General features: G+C 43.9%; 7 protein-coding genes across 7 annotated transcripts; 2 read left to right on the forward strand and 5 right to left on the reverse strand.

Moving 5' to 3' along the window:
• Window positions 1-515: 515 nt before the first annotated feature.
• On the forward strand, window positions 516-5,173 carry SS1G_04496 (hypothetical protein; the record flags this gene model as incomplete). The annotated part of the gene is made up of 4 exons (XM_001594638.1): window positions 516-655; window positions 719-982; window positions 1,031-5,088; window positions 5,142-5,173. The coding sequence occupies 4 exons, from the start codon at window positions 516-518 to the stop codon at window positions 5,171-5,173; spliced, it is 4,494 nt and encodes a 1,497-aa protein (XP_001594688.1).
• A 2,041-nt stretch (window positions 5,174-7,214) lies between these two features.
• On the reverse strand, window positions 7,215-8,443 carry SS1G_04497 (hypothetical protein; the record flags this gene model as incomplete). The annotated part of the gene is made up of 2 exons (XM_001594639.1): window positions 7,215-8,287; window positions 8,350-8,443. The coding sequence occupies 2 exons, from the start codon at window positions 8,441-8,443 to the stop codon at window positions 7,215-7,217; spliced, it is 1,167 nt and encodes a 388-aa protein (XP_001594689.1).
• A 2,107-nt stretch (window positions 8,444-10,550) lies between these two features.
• SS1G_04498 (predicted protein) lies at window positions 10,551-10,896 on the reverse strand (the record flags this gene model as incomplete). Its single annotated transcript, XM_001594640.1, has 2 exons — window positions 10,551-10,760; window positions 10,894-10,896. 2 exons carry the CDS (start codon window positions 10,894-10,896, stop codon window positions 10,551-10,553), a joined length of 213 nt encoding a protein of 70 aa, XP_001594690.1.
• A 505-nt stretch (window positions 10,897-11,401) lies between these two features.
• SS1G_04499 (predicted protein) lies at window positions 11,402-12,596 on the forward strand (the record flags this gene model as incomplete). Its single annotated transcript, XM_001594641.1, has 2 exons — window positions 11,402-11,487; window positions 12,446-12,596. The coding sequence occupies 2 exons, from the start codon at window positions 11,402-11,404 to the stop codon at window positions 12,594-12,596; spliced, it is 237 nt and encodes a 78-aa protein (XP_001594691.1).
• A 2,111-nt stretch (window positions 12,597-14,707) lies between these two features.
• SS1G_04500 (hypothetical protein) lies at window positions 14,708-15,775 on the reverse strand (the record flags this gene model as incomplete). The annotated part of the gene is made up of 1 exon (XM_001594642.1): window positions 14,708-15,775. The coding sequence occupies one exon, from the start codon at window positions 15,773-15,775 to the stop codon at window positions 14,708-14,710; it is 1,068 nt and encodes a 355-aa protein (XP_001594692.1).
• Window positions 15,776-16,103: 328 nt separating this feature from the next.
• SS1G_04501 (hypothetical protein) lies at window positions 16,104-19,997 on the reverse strand (the record flags this gene model as incomplete). The annotated part of the gene is made up of 3 exons (XM_001594643.1): window positions 16,104-16,109; window positions 16,247-19,404; window positions 19,559-19,997. The coding sequence occupies 3 exons, from the start codon at window positions 19,995-19,997 to the stop codon at window positions 16,104-16,106; spliced, it is 3,603 nt and encodes a 1,200-aa protein (XP_001594693.1).
• Window positions 19,998-22,762: 2,765 nt separating this feature from the next.
• Window positions 22,763-24,663, reverse strand: SS1G_04502 (hypothetical protein; the record flags this gene model as incomplete). The annotated part of the gene is made up of 4 exons (XM_001594644.1): window positions 22,763-23,510; window positions 23,560-24,017; window positions 24,086-24,417; window positions 24,576-24,663. 4 exons carry the CDS (start codon window positions 24,661-24,663, stop codon window positions 22,763-22,765), a joined length of 1,626 nt encoding a protein of 541 aa, XP_001594694.1.
• Window positions 24,664-25,120: the final 457 nt, after the last annotated feature.

Consider the following 25,120-nt stretch of genomic DNA (forward strand, 5'->3'; position numbering starts at 1 on the left):
TCCAAAGCATAATATATACAGAGGAAACCTCGGAACTTGGGCGTGGTGCCATACCTAAGTATTCGTACACGCAGATTCACTGTTGTGCCAAATACATTACATTATCTACCAGTCACAACTCACAAGTCACAAGTCACGACTCACGACTTACTCAATTCACAACAACTTAAATATCTAATCTTCTAATAATATTTCCCGCGCGCCCGGACGTAACTCGATACATTTTCATCCTGGTCTTGGGTTTCTCATTTGTGCACTATTCCGTGTTGGAACATCATTGCTTGAACGAATTCTTGTAAACGTGCGACATCAATCGACTCGCTCAAATCATTTCGAAACTCTGAACCTAGTAGCAGCGACAGGCGCCACCAAAAATTGCAGAGGACCGACGACCCTTCTTCCTTGCATTTACCCCCCACAACCAATTGGTGCTCAGTCTAGAGTCCAAAACATCTCGGCATATGAATACATAGCGAGCTTGAGGGAGTGTCAGCAGCCGACGAGCCTACCTGACCATGTCACAACTCTCGCAACAGGCCGAAAGACCTTTTGATACCCAGATCCATTACCTGCCACAGGAAAGCCCCACAGCTGGTCGCACCCAACTTCTTCAATCAGCAAACCACTCTTCGCCTGTCTTGGAAACGCGCAATAGGTAAGCTACCTCTTTCCAATGTTGACCAGCTTCTCGTTACGGGCACTTACATGCTTGTCCTAGGTCCCTGCACAAGGCTGCTCCTAGTCCTCTACAAACAAGTACTACTCCTACATCAACTTCAAGCAGTGTCACTCCGACAAGAACCACATTCCCTATGAAAGGTTCTGGCGATCGACACCCACTCATAAGTACGAAATCAAGTCAGAGCCCTCTGGAGGAGCCTCGATCGCCAAAAGAGCGCCTTGATGATTTACTAGCGACCGAGAAGAACTTCTATACTTCTGAACAAAGTGTCAAACCACCGCAAACACCGGGCAATACGAGGTATTTATTAATTTCATGTGTATGATCAGTTTACTCATTTCCCAACAGATACGGCAGACCATTACAAGAAGCGAATTCGAATGCCCCGATACGAAGTGTCTCTGATCCTGTCCTGGCAAACGTAGGTTCGACCTCACCTACCAGTAAACCACCCACGATGGCGTCTACCACACCTGCCCATCGTGTCGAGATGGGTCGACCACCTCCCCGCACCTCTTCAATTGACTCGGCTATTTCTTCAATATCGAGCAGTGGACATTCACACAAGAATTCGCAGGACTCTAAAGGCTCGAGTGCACAATTTGATGTCGCACAACTCATTCAAGCGGCAGGATCATCAGAGGCTGCTATACAATATTTGATCAAGGAAAAGCAATCACAAACCGCGCAGAATTCACAGTTATGGCGTTTGGTAGATAAACAGAGAGCTATGATTTTGGGCTTAAACAAGGATCTTGAGCGCGCTCTCAAAGATAAGGAACGATATAGGAAAAAGCTGAAGGAGAATCTCACACAGCATGCCGCGCCTTCACCCGTAGATTCGACACAAGGTCCAACGTCGGAATCAGGATCGATGACTTCGGAATCGAGGGTTACCGAGATCTCAGCTCAAAAGAGTATTGATGGTCATTTGAAGTCTGATGGATCAAAGGATGGTTCCCAGGCGCAACACTCGCCTATAGATTGTGCTTTAGCACCTTATCCAATCACTCCTCCAGCATTAGCAACCACTGCAATGTCTAATATGGTAGTAGCCGAGCACAAGATGCCTTCGCCGACTAAACATGCATTTCAGCAATATAATCCTGACTCTCCACCTCTCGGATTTGAGGCATCTCAACTACAGCGGAAGAACCAAACGGTGGCTGTTAATATGCCATATGATGTAACCGTTCCACCTTCAAGGAATCTTCCATCTGATTCCCCACGGGGGCCGCCTCCGATAGCACCACCGCCTCCGCCTATATCATCTCAAGGCCCTTCGTTAGCGATTGTAGAACCATCGCCAAAGTTTGATCATGGATCTTCCAAATTTCCACAGCCGAGAAAAGCCCCGCCGGCACCACTTAATCTTGGCAAAATGAGTGAACCAAGTAATCATTTACGTCAGGCACCGGAGACGAAAGAAGAGTCTGATTCAGACTATGACGATATATTGGAAGTTGGTGAGGTCCCGGCGTTTCCTGAGAGAGGTCGACGAAAGACCAGGGAAGAGGACGATCGAGTGCGGGAGATTGCAGCGGCGAAAGATGCGGAGGCAAGGAGCCTGTCAAAGAAAAGTTCGAAAGGCAGCGTTAAAGGAACACCAAAATCGACATCGACCACCCCAAAGGAACCAGTACCAGCGATGCCTCTAAGTCCCCGACCAACAGTCCCGATCTCACCACCAGATGCTCATTTGCGGACTCTTTCCCCACAAGATGAGAGTACCAGTTCCTTGGCAGGAATGTTGAGTGCATCAAGGTCGCCTCCCGCCAAGGTAGGGTTAATGTCACCTCCATTGATGAGTCCTGGTCTACCACAGAGTCCAAGGCCAATGGGTATGTCTTCGAGGACCAATTCAGCTCATCCATCCATGGCCTCGCCCCCATTGTCTCCCCGAGGAATGAACGCTTTCCCAGGTGCTATCCCATTATCGCCACGAGCTCCACGACAGCCGATCCCTCTTCCTCCTGGTACTCCAATGTCAATCGCTTCCCCTCGTGCACCCCGAGCGGAGCCTTTAGTTCTGGTGTCCCCACAGCCATTGGTGATTACTAAGAGATCCGAGGAAACTCTCAACACTCTCAAATCTGAGGAAACCCTCGTCAATGGCAGCATTTATGAGAGACGTCCAAGCGATCCTCCACACCTGGGTCACTCTGGAAATATAATTTACAAAGGCCTTGTTACTGAAGAATACCCAGACCTGCTTCTTCCGCCGAATGCTTTGCCTTCCATAGACGTGAAGGTGGCCTCGTCACGTCTGAAGCCATCAAGAGCTAGTCTCATGTGCCCGGCGAACCTTGAGACTGATCCCGTTTTCACTCTCGCAGTATTTGCAAGGTCAGATGGCAGAGAGCTATGGCGAGTGGAAAAGGACTCGGCATCTCTGGTACATTTGGACCAAATTTTGAAACAATGCCCCACGTTTACAGCCAGGACACCGGACAAATACCTTTTTAGTGGTCACTCCCCAGCTAAGATAGATGCAAGGCGTACCGCACTGGATAATTATCTTGACGAAGTTCTCAACACAGAGCTAGATACGGAATCTGCATTGGAGATATGTCGATATCTATCTTCAAATACAATGGAGCCACACGCAGATGACCTAACACCAAGTAGCGATACAGGTTCCGAAAGTCCTGTGAAGACTGGACCCGGTGGCAGGCCTCTCAAAAATGGCTACTTGACAAAGAAAGGTAAAAACTTCGGAGGATGGAAGGCGAGATTCTTTGTGTTAGACGGCCCAGTGTTCAAATATTACGAATCGCCTGGCGGACAACATCTAGGGAGTATCAAACTTCAAAGCGCTCAAATCGGAAAGCAATCCCAACAAAGTGAACCATCACCCTCTTCCAGGGCCGACTCTGATGACGTTGACAATCAGTATCGCCATGCTTTTCTAATATTGGAGCCGAAAAGGAAGGATTCTTCTAGCCTTGTGCGACATGTTTTGTGTGCTGAAAGCGACAAGGAACGCGATGAATGGGTTGAGGCTCTTCTGCGTTACGTTGATTACAAGGATGAAGATGAGCATAATCGTTCAAGCCATACTCGCTCTGGCTCAAGCGGCTCTCATCCACACGGAAGGAGAAAGAATAGTGCTCAGGGGAAGCTGGGCGAAGGCAACGATTCACGTGCTGGTTATGATACGACAAAACAAGGTAGTGTACCCCACGGATCGAAATCGAAAAGCTCAGGTACACCTTCACCTCCATCTCACGCTCACGAAAGAGACCCCATGTCACTACCACAGTCTCAATCGATGAAATCGATTTCTGGTCCAAAGAATGCCCACTTGATTCAGGATGCTGGTTCATGGGGAAACAAATCAGGACTATCGCCCCCAGATGACAAAATCAAACAGAAGAAGCGCAGCTTTTTTGGATTCGGCTCAAAACCTAGACCATCTGTAGATTTACCAGACGTATCACTCAACATTTCAAATCATAATTTGTCACAGATGGCATTCGAGCAGCACGGTCCAATTAGACCTGTTTTTGGAACTCCATTAACAGAAGCTGTGAGGTATAATCACCCGGCTGATGTTCAAGTTGAGCTTCCAGCGGTCATATATCGATGCATTGAGTACCTAGATGCGAAGAATGCTGCAGGGGAAGAAGGAATCTTTAGATTGAGTGGATCTAATATTGTCATCAGACAGCTTCGAGAACGCTTTAATGTCGAGGGCGATGTCAACTTGGTGACTGACGATCAGTACTATGACATACACGCCGTGGCTTCTCTGTTGAAGTTGTATTTGAGGGAGTTGCCAACCACTATTCTGACCCGCGAACTTCACCTTGAGTTTCTCGCCGTCACAGAGCTTCACGATATGAACGAAAAAGTCAGTGCTCTTAACGGTTTGGTCCACAGGTTGCCACGAGCAAACAACATTCTGCTCAGATATCTTGCAGGTTTCCTGATTAACATCATTAACCATTCGGATGTGAATAAAATGACTGTTCGAAATGTCGGCATTGTGTTTTCGCCAACCCTCAACATACCAGCTCCTGTGTTTGCGCTTTTCTTGCAAAAATATGATGCCATTTTTGAACAGGAGCCTAACGACCATGAACATCGTCCCGTAGAGGTGACAGTCACCGCGCCTTCCCTATCTCCTGAAGATATTCGCTCTCCCCGACGCCAAAAGTTCCAACAGGATCTCCCAACACCCTCTTTTAACCAGCAATCTTTTGGTCAACAAGGTCCAGGATTTGCCGGGTTCAGCACAATGGCCGGACCTGAGTATGGTAGTCGAGCCAATACACTAGGAGTCCCTTTTCAAGACCAACAATACTCGGCCTCTAAATCGAAGAAAAGAGAAAGTAGCATGTTTAATATGGGAATGGGATTAGGACAGAAGAAGTCCACCAATAGATTGAAGGAAAATGGCCTTCGTAAGAAATAAAGCCAATCTCCGCTGATAAATTGTACTGACGAGAAATTGTAGGTCTAGCCGATGAAGAATCATTCTTCGATTAGGCGAATATTGTCGATTGATCAACGAAATGTACACGACTTCGGACAGGTGCCCTAGACGTACTTATGATCACCAAGGCCAATATACAAGCACAATACTACTGTAATCATAATAATGCTCTCGTCTACTTTTCCTTTTTTTCAAGTACAGCATTAGCAAGCAGACTTTCAATACCCTTCGACCTTTTGTATATTACCTTACATTCACACGAACGATATTAAGAGTACGAACAATATCATCTTCTATATACCATTTTCAATTCGCGGCATTATAGGCAATGAATCAACTCGTTTAGAGGAAGGAGAGGAGGTTATACCCAAACTTTTTTTCTATATTACATTTCGCATTGGATGCATTCTTGATCCGGTTTACAATGCCACATTTTTTTTACCTTTGCATGTTTCTCAAGCATTTTCAAGATATTTTATGGATCAAATCGACTTTAGCGCGCGTGGATTTGGGTCTTACAAGAAGTGGGCCCTGGGAGTTGAAGGGGTAATTCATATGATATAAGGGTATGAGGGAAGGAATGAGGGAGGGGAGGGGAAAGAAATGAAATGAAAAGAAAAGAACTTATGGGTTTGGATTGAATGGATGGATATGTATTATTGGTGGATGGGAGGATGGGAGAATGGGCGGGATAAATGAAAGGTTAGGGGTAGGATTTGGGATGGGTGGGATGTGAGAGGAGTAAATGGTTGAATGAAAGATGTCCTGGTGACTTTTACGATGGGGGTATTAATGGCTGGGTTCGTAAAGTACTAGGTATATCGCAAGATGGTATATGCAGCATTAAAGGGGGATAACGTAGATAATGATACCATATTTTATTTCGATGTTGGGTCTTTTTTGTGATGTGTACTGTATTTTGATTTGTGGTGGGGTTTTTTTATATTGGGGAAGTTGATGGTGGAGTGTTAAGAGGAGAGGAGAAAAGATGAAGTTGATGAAGCTGATGAAGTTGAGGTTGATCCAACTATGGGCTTGTTTTCTAGCAGAGTAACGGAGTTTATTCACTTCTTTCACGTGTCCTTTTGTGAGTAGCACGGGCTGTGCATTTTGATGTAATTCGCATGTATATATAGCTAGGATAGAATTTGTAGAAGAATTTGGGGGCTGATAGTAGTACTTGAAAGGACGCGTGGTGTATTCGTGTATACTCTCTCGTATAGGCTTGATGATGTAATCTTACACACAGAAAGCGTATATTACAAAGTTAAAAGAGAGACTGATGTTCATCATTTGACAGTATGGAGAATGGATATGGGAGTAGGAAATTCTTGGTTGGTTTGGCTAGTTAGGCTGGATTCGAATTCGGATGCAGAGAGCAATATGTTGCAAGTGAAGGGAGGAGAGTTGATGGTTTGGTTATTATTTAAAATTACCAGAGAGAAAGGAAATAGAGTATCTATATACATTTGGGATGTGATGGAGGGATGGGTTATTTTAATACTTGGGTTGGAGGGAATGAGTTTGTGACTGGAGAGATTGAATTGAAGTAGTATAGAATAAGATTAAAATTCGAAGGATCATGCATTTGATGCCAGGGGATTCACTGAGCTGATTGAGTATTGTTATTGAGACATGAATGGATGAGATGAACATGGAAAGATTCATCAGGTACATAGAAATGTTGATAAAACTTTTTTAATTTTCTTCTATATCAATCATTAAACCGCTATATAATAAATATGAATAGTATATCACTCAATAACTCCTATCCTTTTAATGCAATGCAATGCAACGCTCTGCCTCTTCCCATCTATCAACTTCTGCAAAAACCGACGAAAGCTCAAAAACCCCTCAGTAAAAATATTCTTCACTCCATTCACCCTTTCATACTTCGGGTATATCATTACAAGCAATACATTCTCCATCGTAATCTATGTTTCGAAGATGAGGAAACCCGCCCAAAATCGGGCCATAGTCAATACAGCAGCCGGAAGTTCATACATCTTTCTCATTCGTACCTGTACACACGCACGGAAACGGAAACGGAAAAGAACGCTAAAATTCGACCAGAGACAAGATTATATTGTGACTTTACATGACGAGATAACCGAGTCCAAGACCCAAAGCCATGACGCCAAGGTCAAGCATGCCGTATTCGTGTTTGGGCTTCTTGATGGAGTTGGAGTCGGAGGTGCTGACTTGAGTCAAGGTGGATGAACCGCTAGTAGAGCCTGAGGCTGAGGCTGATGCTGATGCTGTGCCGGTGGCTTTGACACCTGCGGAAGCTGTGGCTGTTTGGATTCCAGTTGCGGTTCCAGATGCGGTTCCACTTGCAGTCTTAGTTGAGCTTCCGCTGCTGGATTTGCCAGATGCGCTTGAGGAAGCGGAGGATGATGAGCTGCTGGAAGAGGATAAGGTGGATTTACCATCTTTGCTGCAGCCACCAGTGGCCTTGATGGATTGGTAGGAACCGCTCAAATCGCCATAGGTATATTCGGTGGCGCATCCATAATCTTCAATGGTGACGTTCTTGACATACATGGTGTATGGGCCCTTGGTGAGATCGGCGGCTCCTCCAGCCCACGAACAGGTACCTGCTGTTGCGGGGTTGGTTACAGCTGCTTGATCTAAACATCCGATCCAGCTTCCCATCTTGACCAACATAGGAGTTTGAGGGTAGTTCTTTCCGCCAATGGTTAATGGGTCATCGTAGGCAAGGGTTCGGACGGCTACTCCATCGATGTACCAGACGGTTGCTGCGGCGGTCCAATCAATGGTGTAGTTGTGGAAGACGTCCATGGGTGTAGCGACTGGTGGGTATTGGGCACGGTTGTAGGTGGTGGTGTTTCCCTTTCCGAAGAAGTTGTTTTCGGCGGAGGTGTTGTCGTAACCGAGCCATTCCCAATCGATTTCATCGAGATCATCGGACTCGAGAATGAAACTACTGACAATACCAGTTCCAGGTGATGCACGAATCCAGGTTTCGATTCTACCAAACATTAGGTACCCAATGTTCTTGATGGTGGGTGCATCAGTGCCCTTGCTAATGACGAACTTGGCACCAAGTTGAGGATCGTATGACATTGTTGTACCAGCTTCATCTTCCCAGTTGCTACTCTTTCCAGCTGTGAAATCGGTCACTTGAATTCCTCCGATGGCTGGGTCTGCAGGACAGGCTGGCTGATGGTTAGATTTATTTTTATCAATAGTGCTTCATCCAACTTACTTTTTTTTGTTGGATCACAATCAGTAAATGTTTGTGCGCTAGCAAGTCCTGAGAGGAGGAGAACAGCAGATGCTGATAGTGTTGATGAACGCATCTTGCAATATGTGATATAGATGATGTGAGTAGATACGTTGATAAGAGTTCGAACTACAGGTACAAGACTTCAAGTACGAGATAACGTAAGGCGCAAAGTGAATGTAGCGAATGTGAGCGAATGTGAGTTGAGTTATAAAAGATAGAACGTTCAAACGAAAGATGAACAGTTTCAATGTAAAGAACCACTTTTCAGAAAGGTAGATGATGAAATAGAAAATTAATGCCAAGACGTGGAGAGTTTCCAGAAATTGGATGAGGGGGATGAGAGATAAATAAGTAGAACAAAAGTTATGTGGAGACGATTACTTACGGCGGAAGGAAGAGCAATTAAATTTGGGGATTCGAGTATTTCAATAATTTCCATGGCATTTCACTCCTCCACCTGCACAACTGTGGGCTGGTCAAGGTCAATGGTGTCAAACTCGAATTCCGAACACAGCCTTGTCTCTGTCAGCATCGAGGGGCGGGGCGTGGTCAAACAAACCTTGTATCAGAAGCTACTTTTGTGATTTTATTGGTTAAGCGAGGTTTTCAGCATTGTCATGAAGGAGGCAGGGAGGCGTGAGAGGCTAATGCCATGCCATTCCACGTTGTCGTATACGTCCTCCAGGAAGGGATGAAAACCCATTTTAAAAATGCATGGTACTGCGATGCTAGACTGAATCAATAAGAGTGCAATAATTAACTGCGGGTTCTGATGATTCTTGTTGATTATGATGCAGGTACGGAATACCGAAACCATCAAATAAAACGCTTGGAATTCCTGATCTATCGTATCAAAGATGGGGCTACGGAAAGGCACATACGTTGTTCCCCTCGTGTTTTGGTGGAACCGATAGTTTTATTGCTCAGAAAAGTGGCCTTTTTGTTAAATTTACGATGCTGTTTCCATACGGTATCCATATAATATTTAAATTGTTTCTTGTGTTACCGAAGTTAAAGTGACAGTCAGTCAGTCAGTTACTCCTGTGCATAATTCTATCCCATTATTTCCAAAGCATAGAGATTGAATATATAGCTTGATCCTGTGGGAAGATTAGATGACTAAAGTTTCTCCTAGGCTCGTGTTTGACTTGGCTTGTTGGATTCTTGTCGAAGCCAGCCATTCACCGTTCGTTAACCTTTTTGACGGCCGTGTAATGAAACAGAAGGTCGGAATTTAGTTTCCAGCAAAATGCCACGACTGGTTCGGCTGCAGATTTGATTTGGACCCTAGGTACTGTACTCCGTAATTCATAGATTGACATCTAAAGTAGTCAAAAAGCATCTATGAAAGGATTTCAGGAACGAAATTGATTTGATTGGTGCGGCGTGTCCATCTCTATTTGTATTTAAAGCCTTTAACAGCGGCTGAGCACATCATAAGGTACTGAAAAAGGAGCTAGAAGGGAAAAAAGAAAAGTATTTTGGGGAATTCCAAGAGCTTAGTTTGCTGTGCCCTTCTTTTTCCGAGGTAAACCGAAAATTGGTTCAATGTCTCGGGTCACTGCCATCCTCGCCGAAAGAATGGATACCTTTGCGATACGAATAATGATCAGCATGAAAAAAGCAACGTTTTTCAATGTAAACTTAAAACTTCGTACAATATATCTCTACCTCAATTCCATATATTTCAAATACGCAAGAGAGCGAGAGGTGTTACCCTTTTTTTCTATTTTGTTAATGCCTCTTTCCTTGAAAGGCCTTAACATTGTCGCTGGAGGTGTTCATATAAACTGTACTAACCCTTAAAATTCTTGGTTCTCTAGATTTCCTCCTCCCATTCCTGCTCATCGCTATTGATCTACAGCCATCATCATCCAAAACGAGAGCAATACTGAGTTGTTGATGGCAGTACCACTCATAATCCGGTTGTCCTTTACGATTTGGTTCTGCCATGCCAACCGTCATTTTCCTTTTCTTTCCATCGTCAGATTCGTTAGATTCCCAGCGGAGAGTCAACATTGAGAAAAAAAAGTAATCCTTTTACCGCTCTCGTATCATTCTTTCTACCTCATTTTCATTTTGCGGGGATAATCATACAATTGGTCCTCGGCATGTCTCGGGCGCTTCGAATTTCCTGCACAATACGACATCACTCGGTGAAAAGTGATAAGGGTGGACCACTATTCCGAACAGGCAGCCTTCAAGAGGATTTCAACAGTGCGCGAAAAGGTTTCATTCCGGTAACAAAATTTGGCCTGAGCTCTTGAAAAGACCGTGAACACCTCCTTGCTTCCTTGTTCACTGATCTCGAGCACTGGAGTTTCTATCTTGAAAATAAGCTTAACGTCCATCCGCTGATCAAAAGTCTCATTCTTCTTAGCAACGGGATTCTATCAGTTAATTAGAATACGAGTAATAAGAGGAAGTTCATATCAGGGGGCGCAAAACGCCACTCACGAATGGTTCTTTCATTTCCGGGCATTCGTTCATAATGAAGGGGCGGCTCGAAAGAAGCGAGCATACCATAATGAGGCTTATGGCTCATAAGGCTATTAGTGCTTGTCTTGGCATTTAAATTACTATCCGCAATTTTTGACAACACATCTACTTACAGCTCCTGATTACAGCAACACTCTTTAATAAAAGACATGAAAGAAGCGCCAAAAATAATGGATATTTGGAAGCACCCCTGTAGTCAAATTTCCGATTATCCCCGATTTGGTAGTATTATGATCCAAATCCGATCACATGAACTCCTCCACCGATTCTTGACTGGGCATAAAACTCATAAATATTTCATAGATATTTCCTGGGTATGAAAAGATGACTGGAAATTTGAATATGTCAATTCACATGCTAGTCATTTGATTAGTCGAATAAGGAAAGACATGGGTTACAGGACCAGAGCCGCAAAGATGTTCTTATAAAGGGGATTAATTAAGGTAATAACTCTTTCCTATATCAAAATCAAAAGGGGATTGAAGAAATTATCTTTCAAAGGGGGTATACTTACAAATGGAATCTTATAAAGATGTTTTGCTACGCAAGTGTTGAGTTGCAATCATCCTCCGATTATAGACTTCCAAGGTTTGGAAGGAGCCGTGAAGCCATGGTCCGGTAAGCTTCGCATCATGACCAGCAAATTTCCTTGCTTGTGAAGTTGTATTATAAACTGTTCACTTCATCGCGTTACAAATAGGCACGATTATGTGATCATTTGATGAGGAGTAGAACTGGTTCGTCATTCATTCTGCCATATACACTAGTTGCGATTTCTCTGCCGAGGTCTCCCAAGCCTCACATCGGTGGCAGAAGCATTAAAAGAGAGTTGTTGGTACTTTGTTAGTCGGGTATGGCCGAAGTGCTGATAACTTTTAACTCTCCTGCAAGAACTGGAAATTTATGAGCTTAGTGGCCGGTGATGACAAGACTATATCGAAAACAATTTCTGGACGCAGAATCGAACTACTGTTATCTTACATCATTACAACACATCCCAAAGACACGGGCGAGAGAATATCAATATTAGTGATGATTGTTTTTCAGTAGTTCGATGATTTGGTGGTTGCCGTCTTATAAAATTTTGGGGTGGGAGGCGGGATGGTAGGATGAACTGCTCATGGTGTTAGAAACTCATATTTTCATCTTCTCATAGCAGACTGGTTGCTGATTATAACTTTTTCACAATTTGGGGGCATTGAAGTTCAAGGCCACTTCATCCCTTTGGCAATTAGACAATTGAGTCGTATATCATTCAGCATGCGGTGCGGTTGCCATAGACAAAGCTCTAAATGATCTTTCAAAGTTCTCATTAGGTCATGTTGCTAAAGTATGGAAAAGAATATATGTGGTACAAGAGTAGTACTGCATTGTGTCTAAGGCTATGACTTGCTCTGGGCAATGACTTAACTCTGACGATCAAGTCCATTAACTTACAGGAATGTGGGGAAAGCAATAACAGTGAATCCATTGCCAACACATCCAGATTCCAATTAATCATACTAAAAGGTTTGAATTTGGTCAAGAGGTTATCAAGGGAACGGCTGCATATACTTGCTTTGGCCCTATTCCATAGTTCTTCTCGAACTTCTAGCGCTCGGAGGAATGAGGAATCTCATGTAGCATTTCATTCAAGCCAGGACACTAGCAGTTATAGCCAACAATGCGAGCGAGAGGGCTTTGGAGATGTCACCAAAACTCCCTTGAATACACCATCAACGGGTTGAAAAAAAAAGGCCGAGGCCTTACCATTGAGCGGGATTAAAGCCAAATCCTTTGTTTCCTCCCATATCACCGAATTTTATCGGTACATACTTCCCAGCTTTCCTTTCTTTCCCCACTCTCACTCTCTGATCAACCAAACTAGCCATGTCTAACTCAATGGGCGCCTTGGAAATCATATACTCCAATCCACCAAGGAGCATGCTCACAATTTGCAGGTTACAGTTTTCAAGCCCGGGACTATTGGTAGGCCCAAAACAGCGAAGAGGTAATCAATGCATGGTAAAAGCCTGGTATAGTGTGTTCTGTGCTTACGGTTCATGTTTCGGGACATGCTTCTTCTCCTACTAGACTGTGTTTGGATGAGAATATTAAGAATACGTTGTAGCAGGAGAATCTCTTGCAATTGGGAAGGACTTCACTTGCTGAGGAGGAGTATTCGAGATGAGAGACTAGCTCTGATATTCTGGCTGACTCACAGTGTTGACGAATCTAACTACTGTCTTTGTTCAATTTCATCTCAACGTTCAGCTCTTGTTGTCCAACTCTATTCCGTAGCACTTGTATCCCGATCTAACGGCTTGCTGTAACCTTGAGCAACCAGCTCTGATTGTCTACTTCCAATACTGAATATTCATTGACTTGTCCATTAACACCGTCCTAATATCTTTAACTGCATAGTATAATCTCCAATATCTACTACATTTTACATATCAGGCAAATCTTAAAGCCGTTCCCATGATGATCAGAGACTATACGAGGTATTACGATACTACCACAACAAACCTATCCACAAACTTAACACATTCCACTTCACACATCGACCACGAGTAACAATACACGATAAATACACTCCCACAAACCCACCATCATCCTCCTCCCATCAAAACCCAGTAATTTCACCCAAACAACCACTTCATGTCTCATCCGTCCACCAACCAACTCCTTAGTCTCCACACAATACGAAACGGACAAGCCCTAATAACTAATCACTACACAATACGAGATATAAGCTTTCGGCAGTCCAACGCCCTTGAGACCGTGCTGCTATTATAAATTACCATATCTCTCTATGTACTCTGTAGGGAGAATCGCTGATGCAAGATCATCTCACATTGTACGATCCTCAGTACCGGGAAATGAGAGATCTACAAAGGATATAAATCTCAACTTAGTATCTGGTATATATGTACCCTGTAACTAGTGAGAGATGCTCCTTATATTCCCTTCCAAAGGCAAATTTTTAATTTAGATATCAGGAGTTTCAAGTGCATGTTTGTCCATGCATGTCATGAACACAGACAGGCTAATTAGACTAGCGCTTGCGAAAGCGAATGATCAAAGCTATTTATATAGTTAGATCCTATCTTTTGTTTAGCTATTTTTACACTCAAGTCTTCACTTTAAGATCGATCGACTACTTAGGAATGTCCTAAGAACAAACGACTGCGTAAAGTCTACTCTCGATACTGTGTACTTCCGAGGAGTTTTGTAGGATGGGATATCTACAAATTTTTATGATACTTTAATTATATCGGTCGTTTTAAGGAAAGGATTAACATTGTATGCAGAGGAAATTGTGTTTTCCTGGAGAAGCAAACGCAGAGTAGAGGGAGAGGTGATTAGCAGTAAAGAGAATTCAATGAACGCGAGTATTTATGGAAATGAATATAGAAGGATGAGATGGAAATTAATTTTACAAGCTTTTAGAGACAAATGAAATGTTTACAGCAAGATTCAGTGGAAAATTGAGTTTTGATGATGTGAATATCTATCATGGGATAAATTTTAAGCTATGCCATGTCATGATATGCTGGTCCCACCTCTTCCCAACTAGGCTTTTCACAAACTACACAGCCATAGCCATTGTGCAGTGAATATAAAAAATGTTTCTAATAGCAGCATTAATCTGTGAGTCATGAAAGATACGTCGTAAAACTAGCTATGCATAGTTGGGAAATCTCAAAATCCTAACTTCTATGCTAAAGAGCAAATCAAACCCGAACCCTCAGAACTCCGGCCCATCCCCATGCAGCTGATTCCGTGATTGGAAGAAAAGTAAAATCACCAAAAAGATGAGAGCCGGTCGCTACTAGCGGCTTGCAATCTCCTCATCTCACGTCGGCATAGGATTTATACTACTACCACCACCTCCACCACTTCTGCCAAACTGTGACATTAAACTTGATCCCTTGGATGCTGTGCTTTTCCTGCTACTCGTAGGTGCTCGCTTCTTCGTAACACCACTGCTTGATCCTGCCTTGCTTGACGTCGATCCACCACTCTTTCGCCTGTAGTTGTTAAACCGAGATTTCGATTTATAACCATGAAAACTTTTTTGATTTGATCTTTTAGACGAATCAGCTTCTATAGGTTGGGTCCTCGGAATCTGTGCTGCCATCTCCATTCGCTCATTGAACGCTTGCACAGCGGGATTGACTTCGTGAAAGTACCGAGAAGACTCTTCCGACTGCTCTCCGGACTCATCTTCCGTATCACTTTCGCTCACCAAGTCGACTATCAAGTGGTTTTTATCCGGCTTAAAGTTTGGGTCCATCATCTGCCTATAGGAGAAATGGCTTTCGTCCAGTAACTTCAAAAATCGCATGCCGTGGGCATGTATGTTTTCTTTGCTGATTCCAGGAATTTGTGACATTAAAGTCGTGCTTATAGTCCAGCGGATTGCCATTTGTCTGAACTCAAGCTCCGTGAAATAAGGTTTCCTGTGACCATTCTTATTTCGGATTGACTCTTCTAGTGTCTTGGCTTGCTGAACGAAATCATCAACAACATCTCGATGCACTGGATTCAGCCTCTTCATCTCTTCATCAACTGTGATCGGTGGCCCAATACGATTAGCTTGTCTGCTACCGCGCATGCCCCTACTAGCCCCTCTCATTGGCTCGAAAGAATCATCCTCGGAACTTTCAACACTGTCGGAAGCAAGGGGGTCATGCTGAGGATAGGTGCTTGGATGAAAATCATCGTCAGTCATGGCGATATCGTCTTCGATGTATCGTTCTTTGCCCTTTCTACTAGGTCGAGGTTCGGCGATTGGCGAAGTAAGCAACGTGGACGGCGGCGGTGCTTGCCTTTTGGGTTTGCTTTTTGAGGTCTTGCGTGAAGCTGCATTTGGGGATGTCGAGATCCTAGTTTGCAGGGGAAGTTTTAGGTTTTTAGACATATACTGCCTATATTTAGGCCCTAGCTTGGGAAGTGGTTAGCGCTTTACACGTTGCTTAAGAGGGGTTTCTTTTACAAAAACAAAATCATTATGGTATCCAGCCCTATTCTTAATGGCGCGAAATTGCAGGCCTCCAAACTGGATGAGTTTCTCAATGAGTCGTTCAATCTCCGCTTTTCCCATATGTTTTAGTGAGCCAAATTCATCAAATTGATGATGATTCTCAGATTTGACCTTTGCTATTGCCTTGCCTTCCAGGATGGCGGAAAAGTGACCTATAGCAAAATTTCCGTGCACTTGACTAACAACACTGATAACCTTCCGAGCCTCAGTACTAAAATCGCGTTCCTCGTAAGTGTCATTAGAATTGCATGTGTCACAATTACGACACTCCTCTTTTCTGAAAGTCTCACCAAAGTATCGTAGGAGTTGCACTCGGCGGCAATCAACGCGATTGTCACAAAATCGTACCATGGCTTCCAACATTTGACGCTGCTCGTTTTTGACATCTGGGCTGCCATCTCCCTTATCAATCATCTTTTTGTAAATCTGAGTATCTTGAAATCCATAGTAGAGGAAACAGGACGCCGGTTTGCCGTCCCGACCAGCTCGCCCTGTTTCCTGGTAATAACCTTCCAAAGTCTTGGGAAGGCAATAATGGATGACAAATCGCACGTTTTGTTTGTCAATGCCCATACCAAACGCAATCGTTGCCACAACAACTTGAATGTCGCCTACCTGCCATTGGTGTTGGATATCTTTCTTGTCTTCGGCTGCCATATGCGCATGGAAATGATGGGCCTTGATCCCCTGGCCTCGCAGCCTTTTAGCCACATCTTCGCAATTGTCACGAGAGAGACAGTATATGATCCCGCTTTGGTTCTTGTAGTCGACAGAAAGCATGGTTGTTATCTCACTGAACATTGCCGCCGTTGATCCTTTGCCCATCTTACGTCGGACCTCGTAGTAAATGTTAGGCCGATTGAAACTCTGTTTTAGCTGGTCACAGTTGTGCATTCCAAGATTGTGGATAACATCTTTTTTTACCCTTTCTGTTGCGGTGGCAGTTAAGGCAATGAATGGCACCCCAGGATATCTCTCACGAAGCTCATGAAGGCTTTTGTAGTCTGGCCGAAAGTCATGACCCCATTGGCTGACACAATGAGCCTCATCGATGACAATGCGGGCAAGTCGCTCTTTGGCATACAGATCATCTAATTTCGATTGAATAATACTACTTTTGTTGATCATCTCTGGCGTGACGTATAGTAGCTCGACGAATTGCTCTGGCTTACTTTGGCTTAGACCGGTGAATAGCTCCTGCTTCGTCTCCTTAGTTGATTCGCTATTAAACAAATATGCCTGAATGCGAAGTCTCCTGAGATGGTCGACCTGATCATGCATGAGAGCTAAAAGAGGAGAAACCACAATTGTAACACCCTTCGTTGCGCCCGATTGTACAATCGCAGGCAACTGATAACACAAAGATTTTCCGCCACCAGTGGGCATCAGTATGAATGCATCACGGCCCGCTAAGGTAGCATTAATTGCCTCCAGCTGGTTCTGTCGAAAGCCCGTCAAACGAAAGCGATCTTTCAACCCCTTCTTGACATCTTTCGACCATGCATAGCGGTACCTATCCGCATGTGAAGAGTCCACTATTGAATACATATCTTTGGGTTTGTCGGAGTTTGAATTATCACGTTTTGAACTTTTGAATGAGTTCCTTGACGCATCCTGCAAAGTGGAATTAAGCGAACATTTCGCCGAGTTCCCCTTGAAAGAGCTATTCTGCTCAACTTGTTGCGCGAAAGAGATCAGAGCATCATCATCATCAGAGTCCCCATAATCTTCCTCCTCATGTCCTTCTGATTTGTTGTCAGCTACACGAGTCTCTTCCATAATCTGCTCCTCGTCTTCAAGCAAACGAGAGAGCAAATCATCATCAGCACCGTAATCTGTTGGTGAAGGTTGCCTGGAAAAATCCGGTTGTTTCACGGAAATACCAGGCCTCGAGTAGTTACTTCCGGGAACCATCGACCTAAAAGGCGATGTCTGTCTTACAGGAGATGGCTTTGCATAACGAAGTTCCCCGTCCCTTGAGTCAAGGGGTCTTTGAGAATTAGATGTTGGATAGTCCTGCCTGAAGTCCCTCGACGCGCTTGATGATTCACGCGTAAGAGGAGGAACCTGGGTCTGCAGAATAACTTGCCCACTCGTATTTGCACCCGACGCGGAAGTGCAAAGCGGAGTTTTCGTAGACGGAATAGACCCGAATCCGTAGTTTATTGCGCCAGAGGCATCTAATAACCGCCAACACTCTTTCTTTCTCTCCGATAGCTCCCGGGTAAGCACATGAGAGTGCGCTTCTTCGGCACTATCCGTAATACCCTCTTCTAGAAGGGTCATCACCCTACGCAATGCAGCAGTTGTTTTTGAAGCGAGATCCTGAAGACTTTGAGAGTTATCTCTAAGAGTCTTTAGGGATTTTTTCTGTTCCAATATAGCTTTTCGCTCGGACACCATCTCTTCTGGAGGGTGCTCGCCGTCCTCAAGATAGACTTGGAGCGCTTCGTAATTCTGGCTGAGAAGATTGTCCAGGTGATTTTGGAAAGGCACGAGTGCTGACGGATTTTTCAGGTATAAACCCACAACTCTTTTTTCTTCGAGACCCAGAGAAACCGATGAAGCCTGGCTTGAGCCTTGCTGTGGCAATTTCTGTGAAGCCATATACTTGGCGGGAGAATCGCGTTGAAATGGAGATGGCTCATTCTCCTGACGAAATGATGCATTTTGTGATATTGGTTTCAGAGGGCTAGTGAATCTCTTCTTTGCGGGCGTCACTTCTTCGTTCTCGTGCATCAAATTCGCAGAGACTGTATGCATGTTCGGCGTGCTATGAATTCCTTTCGGTGTTTTCATCAATGGTGGGCAAGGCGAGCAGCTTACTCTTGCTTCTATCTCTGAAAAAACGTCTTCATCCTCTGAGTCAAATACTTCTTGCTTAAGCCTTCGACGTTTAAGTGGTGACGATGTTTTTGTCGCCCAATGTTCACGGGATTTTGTACTAGGAGATGCTCGTACTTGAATTGGTGACATATGTCGCACGCTACGAGGAGTAATGTGTTTCTCAGAGCTAATCGTAGGGGCAGGCGTCGTTCTTGGGATCGATCTTTTATCTATAATAATATCTTCTGAGTTTTGTCTGCTTCCGACCTTGGATTTCGCACGTCCAGCCTGAGACATCATTTCTTGAACCATGTCAAATTCCTCTAAGTGATTCGGATCAGGGTATTCCTCCACTTTTCTAGGTGGAACAATTGTTCGCTGAGAGTCCGGCAGGGTCTCCCGAAACGATGGCCCTGGTAATCCCAACTCGTCAATGTCCAAAAACGAATCATATTCCTCGTCTTGCACTTCTGGTGAGCGTACTGGTGGTATCTTTTTGGATTTCCTAGGAGACTGCGTCATAGATAAATCCTCGCTTTTCCTTTTCTTCGCCTTCTTCAAAGGTTCTGGTCGGGAAGCTGACCCCTCGTCCCACGATACAACAGAAGCATCTTCAAAGGCTTCCACAGTACTTGAGGACCGAATGGGGGCAACTCCAGCCAGATCATCGCCGGTGAGATCTATAGATTCCACATTGTCGAAATTGAATCTTGTTTTCGGTAAGGGTGTCGGGCGGGGTGTCAAACCTCTTGGTTCTCTCGTTGATATGAGTCTGGAAGGGGTGCCTAGAAGAGTCAATTGAGGGACGAACCGAGTCACATCACATCCACATACCACTTATGTGTTGTTTATAACTTGTCGTAAGGGATGAGCTGGTCGTCGAGGAAGGGGTTGAAAATTGTTTGTTTTGACTTATGAGACTTGGTCTAGTCGTCTTTCGTGCTGATGTGAGTTTTCCCATATCCGGATCCGCCAATTCATCCCCAGGATCTGGTGTAGATTGTGTTACCGGAGTGAGGATGCGAGGACGAGGTGATCGTGAATTCGCCACAACATTGGAGATTTCTTCGACTCGACGGTTTCGAATCGGAGCAGTCGGTGTATTTCTTGTTTCATGCACAGTACTTTCGTCCTCCGAATTACCAAAACTTCCAAATCCGAACCCAATCGTGTCTGGCAAGGTTGCAAATGCACTGATTTGGGCTCCAGTGGGGGCAGTAACTTTGTTCTGTATCAACCAAGAAATATGACTTTGAAGATTATGTCGAGTCATGGAGAGTGAATAAGGTACCGATATTTTGGTGAATCCATTTGTATCCGAAGTCGATTTTTACAAAAATTTGAGTGAGTGTTCAAAGATCATTAGGCGTGGTGGTAACCTTAGTAAATGAATGACAATTCCACATCATTGATTGTTTTGCGACATCGCGGCGACAAACGCGATTTGACGCGTTAGTTAGCGCCATCATGTGACACCCCGCAAAAGCTTAAACTTTCCACTTCCCAAGGTTTGGTTATAATTATTGGCCAGAACTATACTCGTAATAGCAACCTATCAACGGCTCTGATTTCGTTTGTACCGGCTTCAAAAAGCTTTCTTGGCGATCAGGATACCGACTGACAGCTACTTGACTTGCATTAGAGTCACCTAGGTATCCTACATACCGCAGCCTTTTGTTGAGAAAGATTAAACAACGGTGATATTTATCGAACTCGACATTTTCCAGTACCGTTCATTCCTGGTTCAAAGGCCGAAAGAAAAGTTTCAAGTGTACATGAGAAAAGCTTCATCCATGAACATAATATTCTACTAAATCTGCTTTTCATGTTTCGAGGGTTCTCTCTCAATACTATACGGTCATTACAGTTATGTCTCCAAAATCACTTGAGTATCTCTACAATTTGAATCATTATCGTCGTTTGTACATGTAAACCTCTGTTCAGCAGCCAGTAATGAGTGTGCGGGAACCTGCAGCCGCTATTACAGGATTTTTTCTATGGCTGCATATAACCTATCCATAAACTATGCATGTCTGCGCGACAAACGGAAATTTTATCTACAAACTATCCTTGATGAAGCTGCTTCAGAATCAAGCTCGTTTGCAAATACATCGAGGAACTGCAATACGGACTCAAAAATATTACATTGCAAGAATGTCTTGGTGTCTCAGTGGATACATGTAATATTAATATGAATCCCTGTATGGGGTTAAAAGGCATGAAAGCCGTGTTCTTGTCCATAGCCACATAGTGACTAGTCAGTCTTATAGAGATTGACTCCCAAGCTGTGCTGCATATCTATCTCTTCATCGTCTCCCTCCCACCTTGTTGGTCATTGGTGCATGAATATACATCACATGGGATACATGCTAGATCGTGGAAACACATACGTATAAAGTTCAATATCATCTACGGCCGTATGTACAAATGCGATAACACTGATGACATTCAAATACTGAGTTCGATATTTATCACTAAAATGGGGCGTATTCCAAATACGGAAAGTACCAAATCTACAACGCCGGTACCTTCGACCTATTTACATGCTTTCAACCACTTTGCGATAACGTTATTCCACATACTTGTTCCATAGACTGCCACAAGCCCGATCAACCCAACCCATCCTCACTCGAAAGATCCCAAGAATCGCCTTATCAAGCCAAAGATCTCGCAAAATCTTCCCCAAGCATTCTCAGCCTCCACCAACCTCACCAAGTACCAAGACATCCACAAATAACCTCCCACACAAACAGCCTCGCACAAACACCTTCCACCATCTCATCCACCAAATTCCCTTATCGCACCCAAAAATCCATCCTTCTAAATTTTCAATTCCAAAATTCCAGAATCCCATAAGTTAAGAAAACCCACCCAACGAAATCCCCCGAGTCCGTGCGCCCAAAAGTACCAGGCCTTGCATCCAACTGATAAGCATGCATAACCTCCATACACCATACCACAACACCACCTACCTAATCTCCCATATCTCCCCATCATCCTCCCATTCTTGCTCCCATCATACCCCGAGTTCTTATCTCTACGCCAATGACCATGCATACTCATCCTTGTTCTTGCCCTTACCTTTACCCTTACCATACTTCCATTCCATGCACATCATCGATATCCGCGATGAAGTCACCCGTCACATCACATCACATCATACTCTATACCATGTACATGCATACATACATACATACATACATCCATCCATCCTATCTATACATAGACAGACCCCGTCCCATTCCATACATACGGAGTATATGCACCCCGGACTCGGAGAATAAATAGGATACCGCGATAATGCTATGTGAGATATATGATTTGTGATGTCATGGTGGAGAAGCATGTTAAAACTGACGTCGTTACGACGTTGTTCGTCCGTTCGAGATTCTGAGAATTTCCAAGTTTCATTCGGAAATGATGATGTATCGCTAGAGTCTAGAGTCTAGACTTCAGAGTTTAGATTACAGTACATTACTACAGGCCCATACATACATACATACATACATACATACATACATACATACATACATACATACATACATACATACATACATACATACATACATACATACATACATACATACATACATACATACATACATGCATACACACATAATTTTATTTACCTCTTCACTTCTTCGAGCTCCCATAGACACAGCAATGAACAAACAAATGCATGATACAAAGCCCAGTTTTGTAGTATCTGATTATATAGTCATCTCATCTCCTCATTCATCAATAGTTACATACACCCATCTTACATCATTTCTATATACAATAAATGCTCACCACACTTTCCTTTCCCTTTTCATTCAGACATTTTGAATCAGATATGCCACCCACCAAAACCATTCATTTTTGATGACCTTCAAACCCAACCCCGATCATCAACCTAAAAAGCATAAACATAAACATAAAAAGAAATTAGATATCTCGTAAACAAAGTGTCCCTCACTCAACTCCTCGCAATAAAATAATATCCAAAGAATTTCATCAAAACCTCCCAAAATTACCCCTTAGAGCCGGCCATCTAATTTATCCTTCTCTTGCCATTGCTGCCTTCTCTTTATCCATCACTGCAATTCCATGTCTATCTCCCATAATCGTGTTGTGCGCATGTCCACCTTCACTTCCACTATTTCGTCCACTTCCTGGCGCGTGTCCCGTAATCATGTCGGAGGGGTTGGTTAGCATATCCGAGTGTTCTGGGATGCCATGACGATCTTCGGGGTTAACGTTACTCTCCACGTTTTCTGGTTCGTCCTTCGCAGGTGTCCATGCAAGGTAGTCTCGTCTTACTTCTACATAGTCGTATGCGAATTCGCCAAGTTGGTCGTCATCCATACCGAGGAGTTCGGCTTCTTCTGAGGCGCGTAGATGTAGACCAGGAATATAGTTGATGATGATAGCGAGGATGGCAGAGACGACGAAAGAATAAGCGGTGCAGGCAACGATGTAGGCGATTTGAATATAGAGTTGCTTGTAGTTGTGATTGAGCCAGCCGCCTGTGATGATACCGGTATTGACACCATCGAGTCCGATTACATAGTCTGCCGCAAACAAAGCGTTAAAAATTAGTCCAACGACACCGGCCATTCCGTGCTCAGCCAACACATCCATGGAATCGTCGATACGGATCCAGAACTTAATTTTGGTGCTGTAATTGCAGACGATACCGGTGACGATGCCGAGAATAACAGAAGCCCATGGAGGAATAAATCCAGATGTGGGTGTGGCGGCCACAAGACCAGAGATACAGCCCGAACACCAACCTACCATGGACCTATTTTATATTAGTGTGCAAATTTTGGAATGAAAGTAAGAAAACTGACCATTTTCTCGCAAGTCTCCAATCCAACAAACACCAAGTGATACTTCCAAACATAGCGGCCAAGCAGGAATTCCAACAAGCCATCACAGCTCTCAAATTCGCTCCAAAAGCACTTCCTCCATTGAATCCCAACCATCCAAACCACAGTAAAATTGTACCCAAGGTAATGAGCGACACATTGTGCGGTCTGAAGTTCAACATCATCTTTTCCTGTCTCTTGCCCAACACCATTGAGTATGCAAGCGCGGACATACCCGAAACAATTTCGACAGGTCCACCACCGGCATAATCGAGAACACCATATTTGAATCCCCAGCCATTGATATTCCAGACCCAGCAAGCGACGGGACAGTAGACAATAGTAGCCCAGAAAAATATGAATACCATCATAGGAACCAAACGACCTCTTTCAGCGACTGCTCCTACGACAATTGCGGCGGTTGTTGCGCAGAATTGTAACTAAATTCAAGCATTAGTCATCCATGCTATTTCCTCACCCTTCAAACCCAAGACCAAAAGCTACATACCTGATAAAAGCTGTACAACAACTCTGGAATCAGCGGACTCCCTGGACTTGGCGTGCCCAAAGTGTTCATCAAACCAAAATGTTTTAAATTTCCAATAAACCCATTCGTAGCCGTCGAACTAAAAGCCAGAGAATAACCCCAAAAATACCATTGGAAGACTATTATGGAAAAGGCGCCCATACAGGCCCATATCATCGAGAGTGCGGACTTTCGCCTTGCAAGACCGGAGTATAGGAAGCCTAGACCGGGGGGCATGAGTAGAACCATACATGCTGCTACAATGATAAAAGCTTGGTCGCCTGCGTCGAACCATTGGTTTAGATTTATGACAGCTGATTTTGGAGAGTAGATGTTAGTTTGAAGTTTTTCGTATCATGAAGCGCCTGTGGATTGAGGTGGTTGATTTGAGTGAGATAAGAGAGGTATGTGGAATGTACACATGGTGGGGGTACATTTTGGTACCTAGAGATTCGAAGAGATGAAAACATACCACTGTCGCCACCATTCGGTCCAGTACCATTGTAATTTGCAGGAGCTCCAACATAGCCATAGTTAGGGTAATATGCATCGGTTGACATCGTTATCGGAGTTCGGATTTTCCTGCAATTGACCTTCCTACTGGCGTTTTCCCCTTCAGATTTCCTTTGTATCGATGTTTTGGACAGGGAATGCCTTCGGGAACGACGTAGAGTTCTTCCTTCGTTGTACCAGGGTAAAGGTGGGTGATTTCGAGAAATTAGCAGAATACAATGAATGTCTGAGTGATGAGCGGCTGTTCTGGTTACAGCTAAGAAGAATTGGTGGTTTTAGAACCGTCGATGTTATATTGTCCTGCTACCGAATGCGGATACTAGGTTGCTAGTAGAGGTAGATTTCTTTCGAAACTAAGAGGTAGATAGTGAACAAAAACCCAAAGATTAATATTTCCAAAGTAATTCTAGAGTGCAAGTCCAGTTTCAAAATAAACAGTTTCAAAAACAGTAAACAAAATTCTGTGATTAGAGAAAATAAATCTCACATAATGAAACCAGAAGC

This window comes from Sclerotinia sclerotiorum, genomic scaffold (genome assembly GCF_000146945.2).
Source record: "Sclerotinia sclerotiorum 1980 UF-70 scaffold_5 genomic scaffold, whole genome shotgun sequence".
NCBI lineage: Eukaryota > Fungi > Ascomycota > Leotiomycetes > Helotiales > Sclerotiniaceae > Sclerotinia > Sclerotinia sclerotiorum.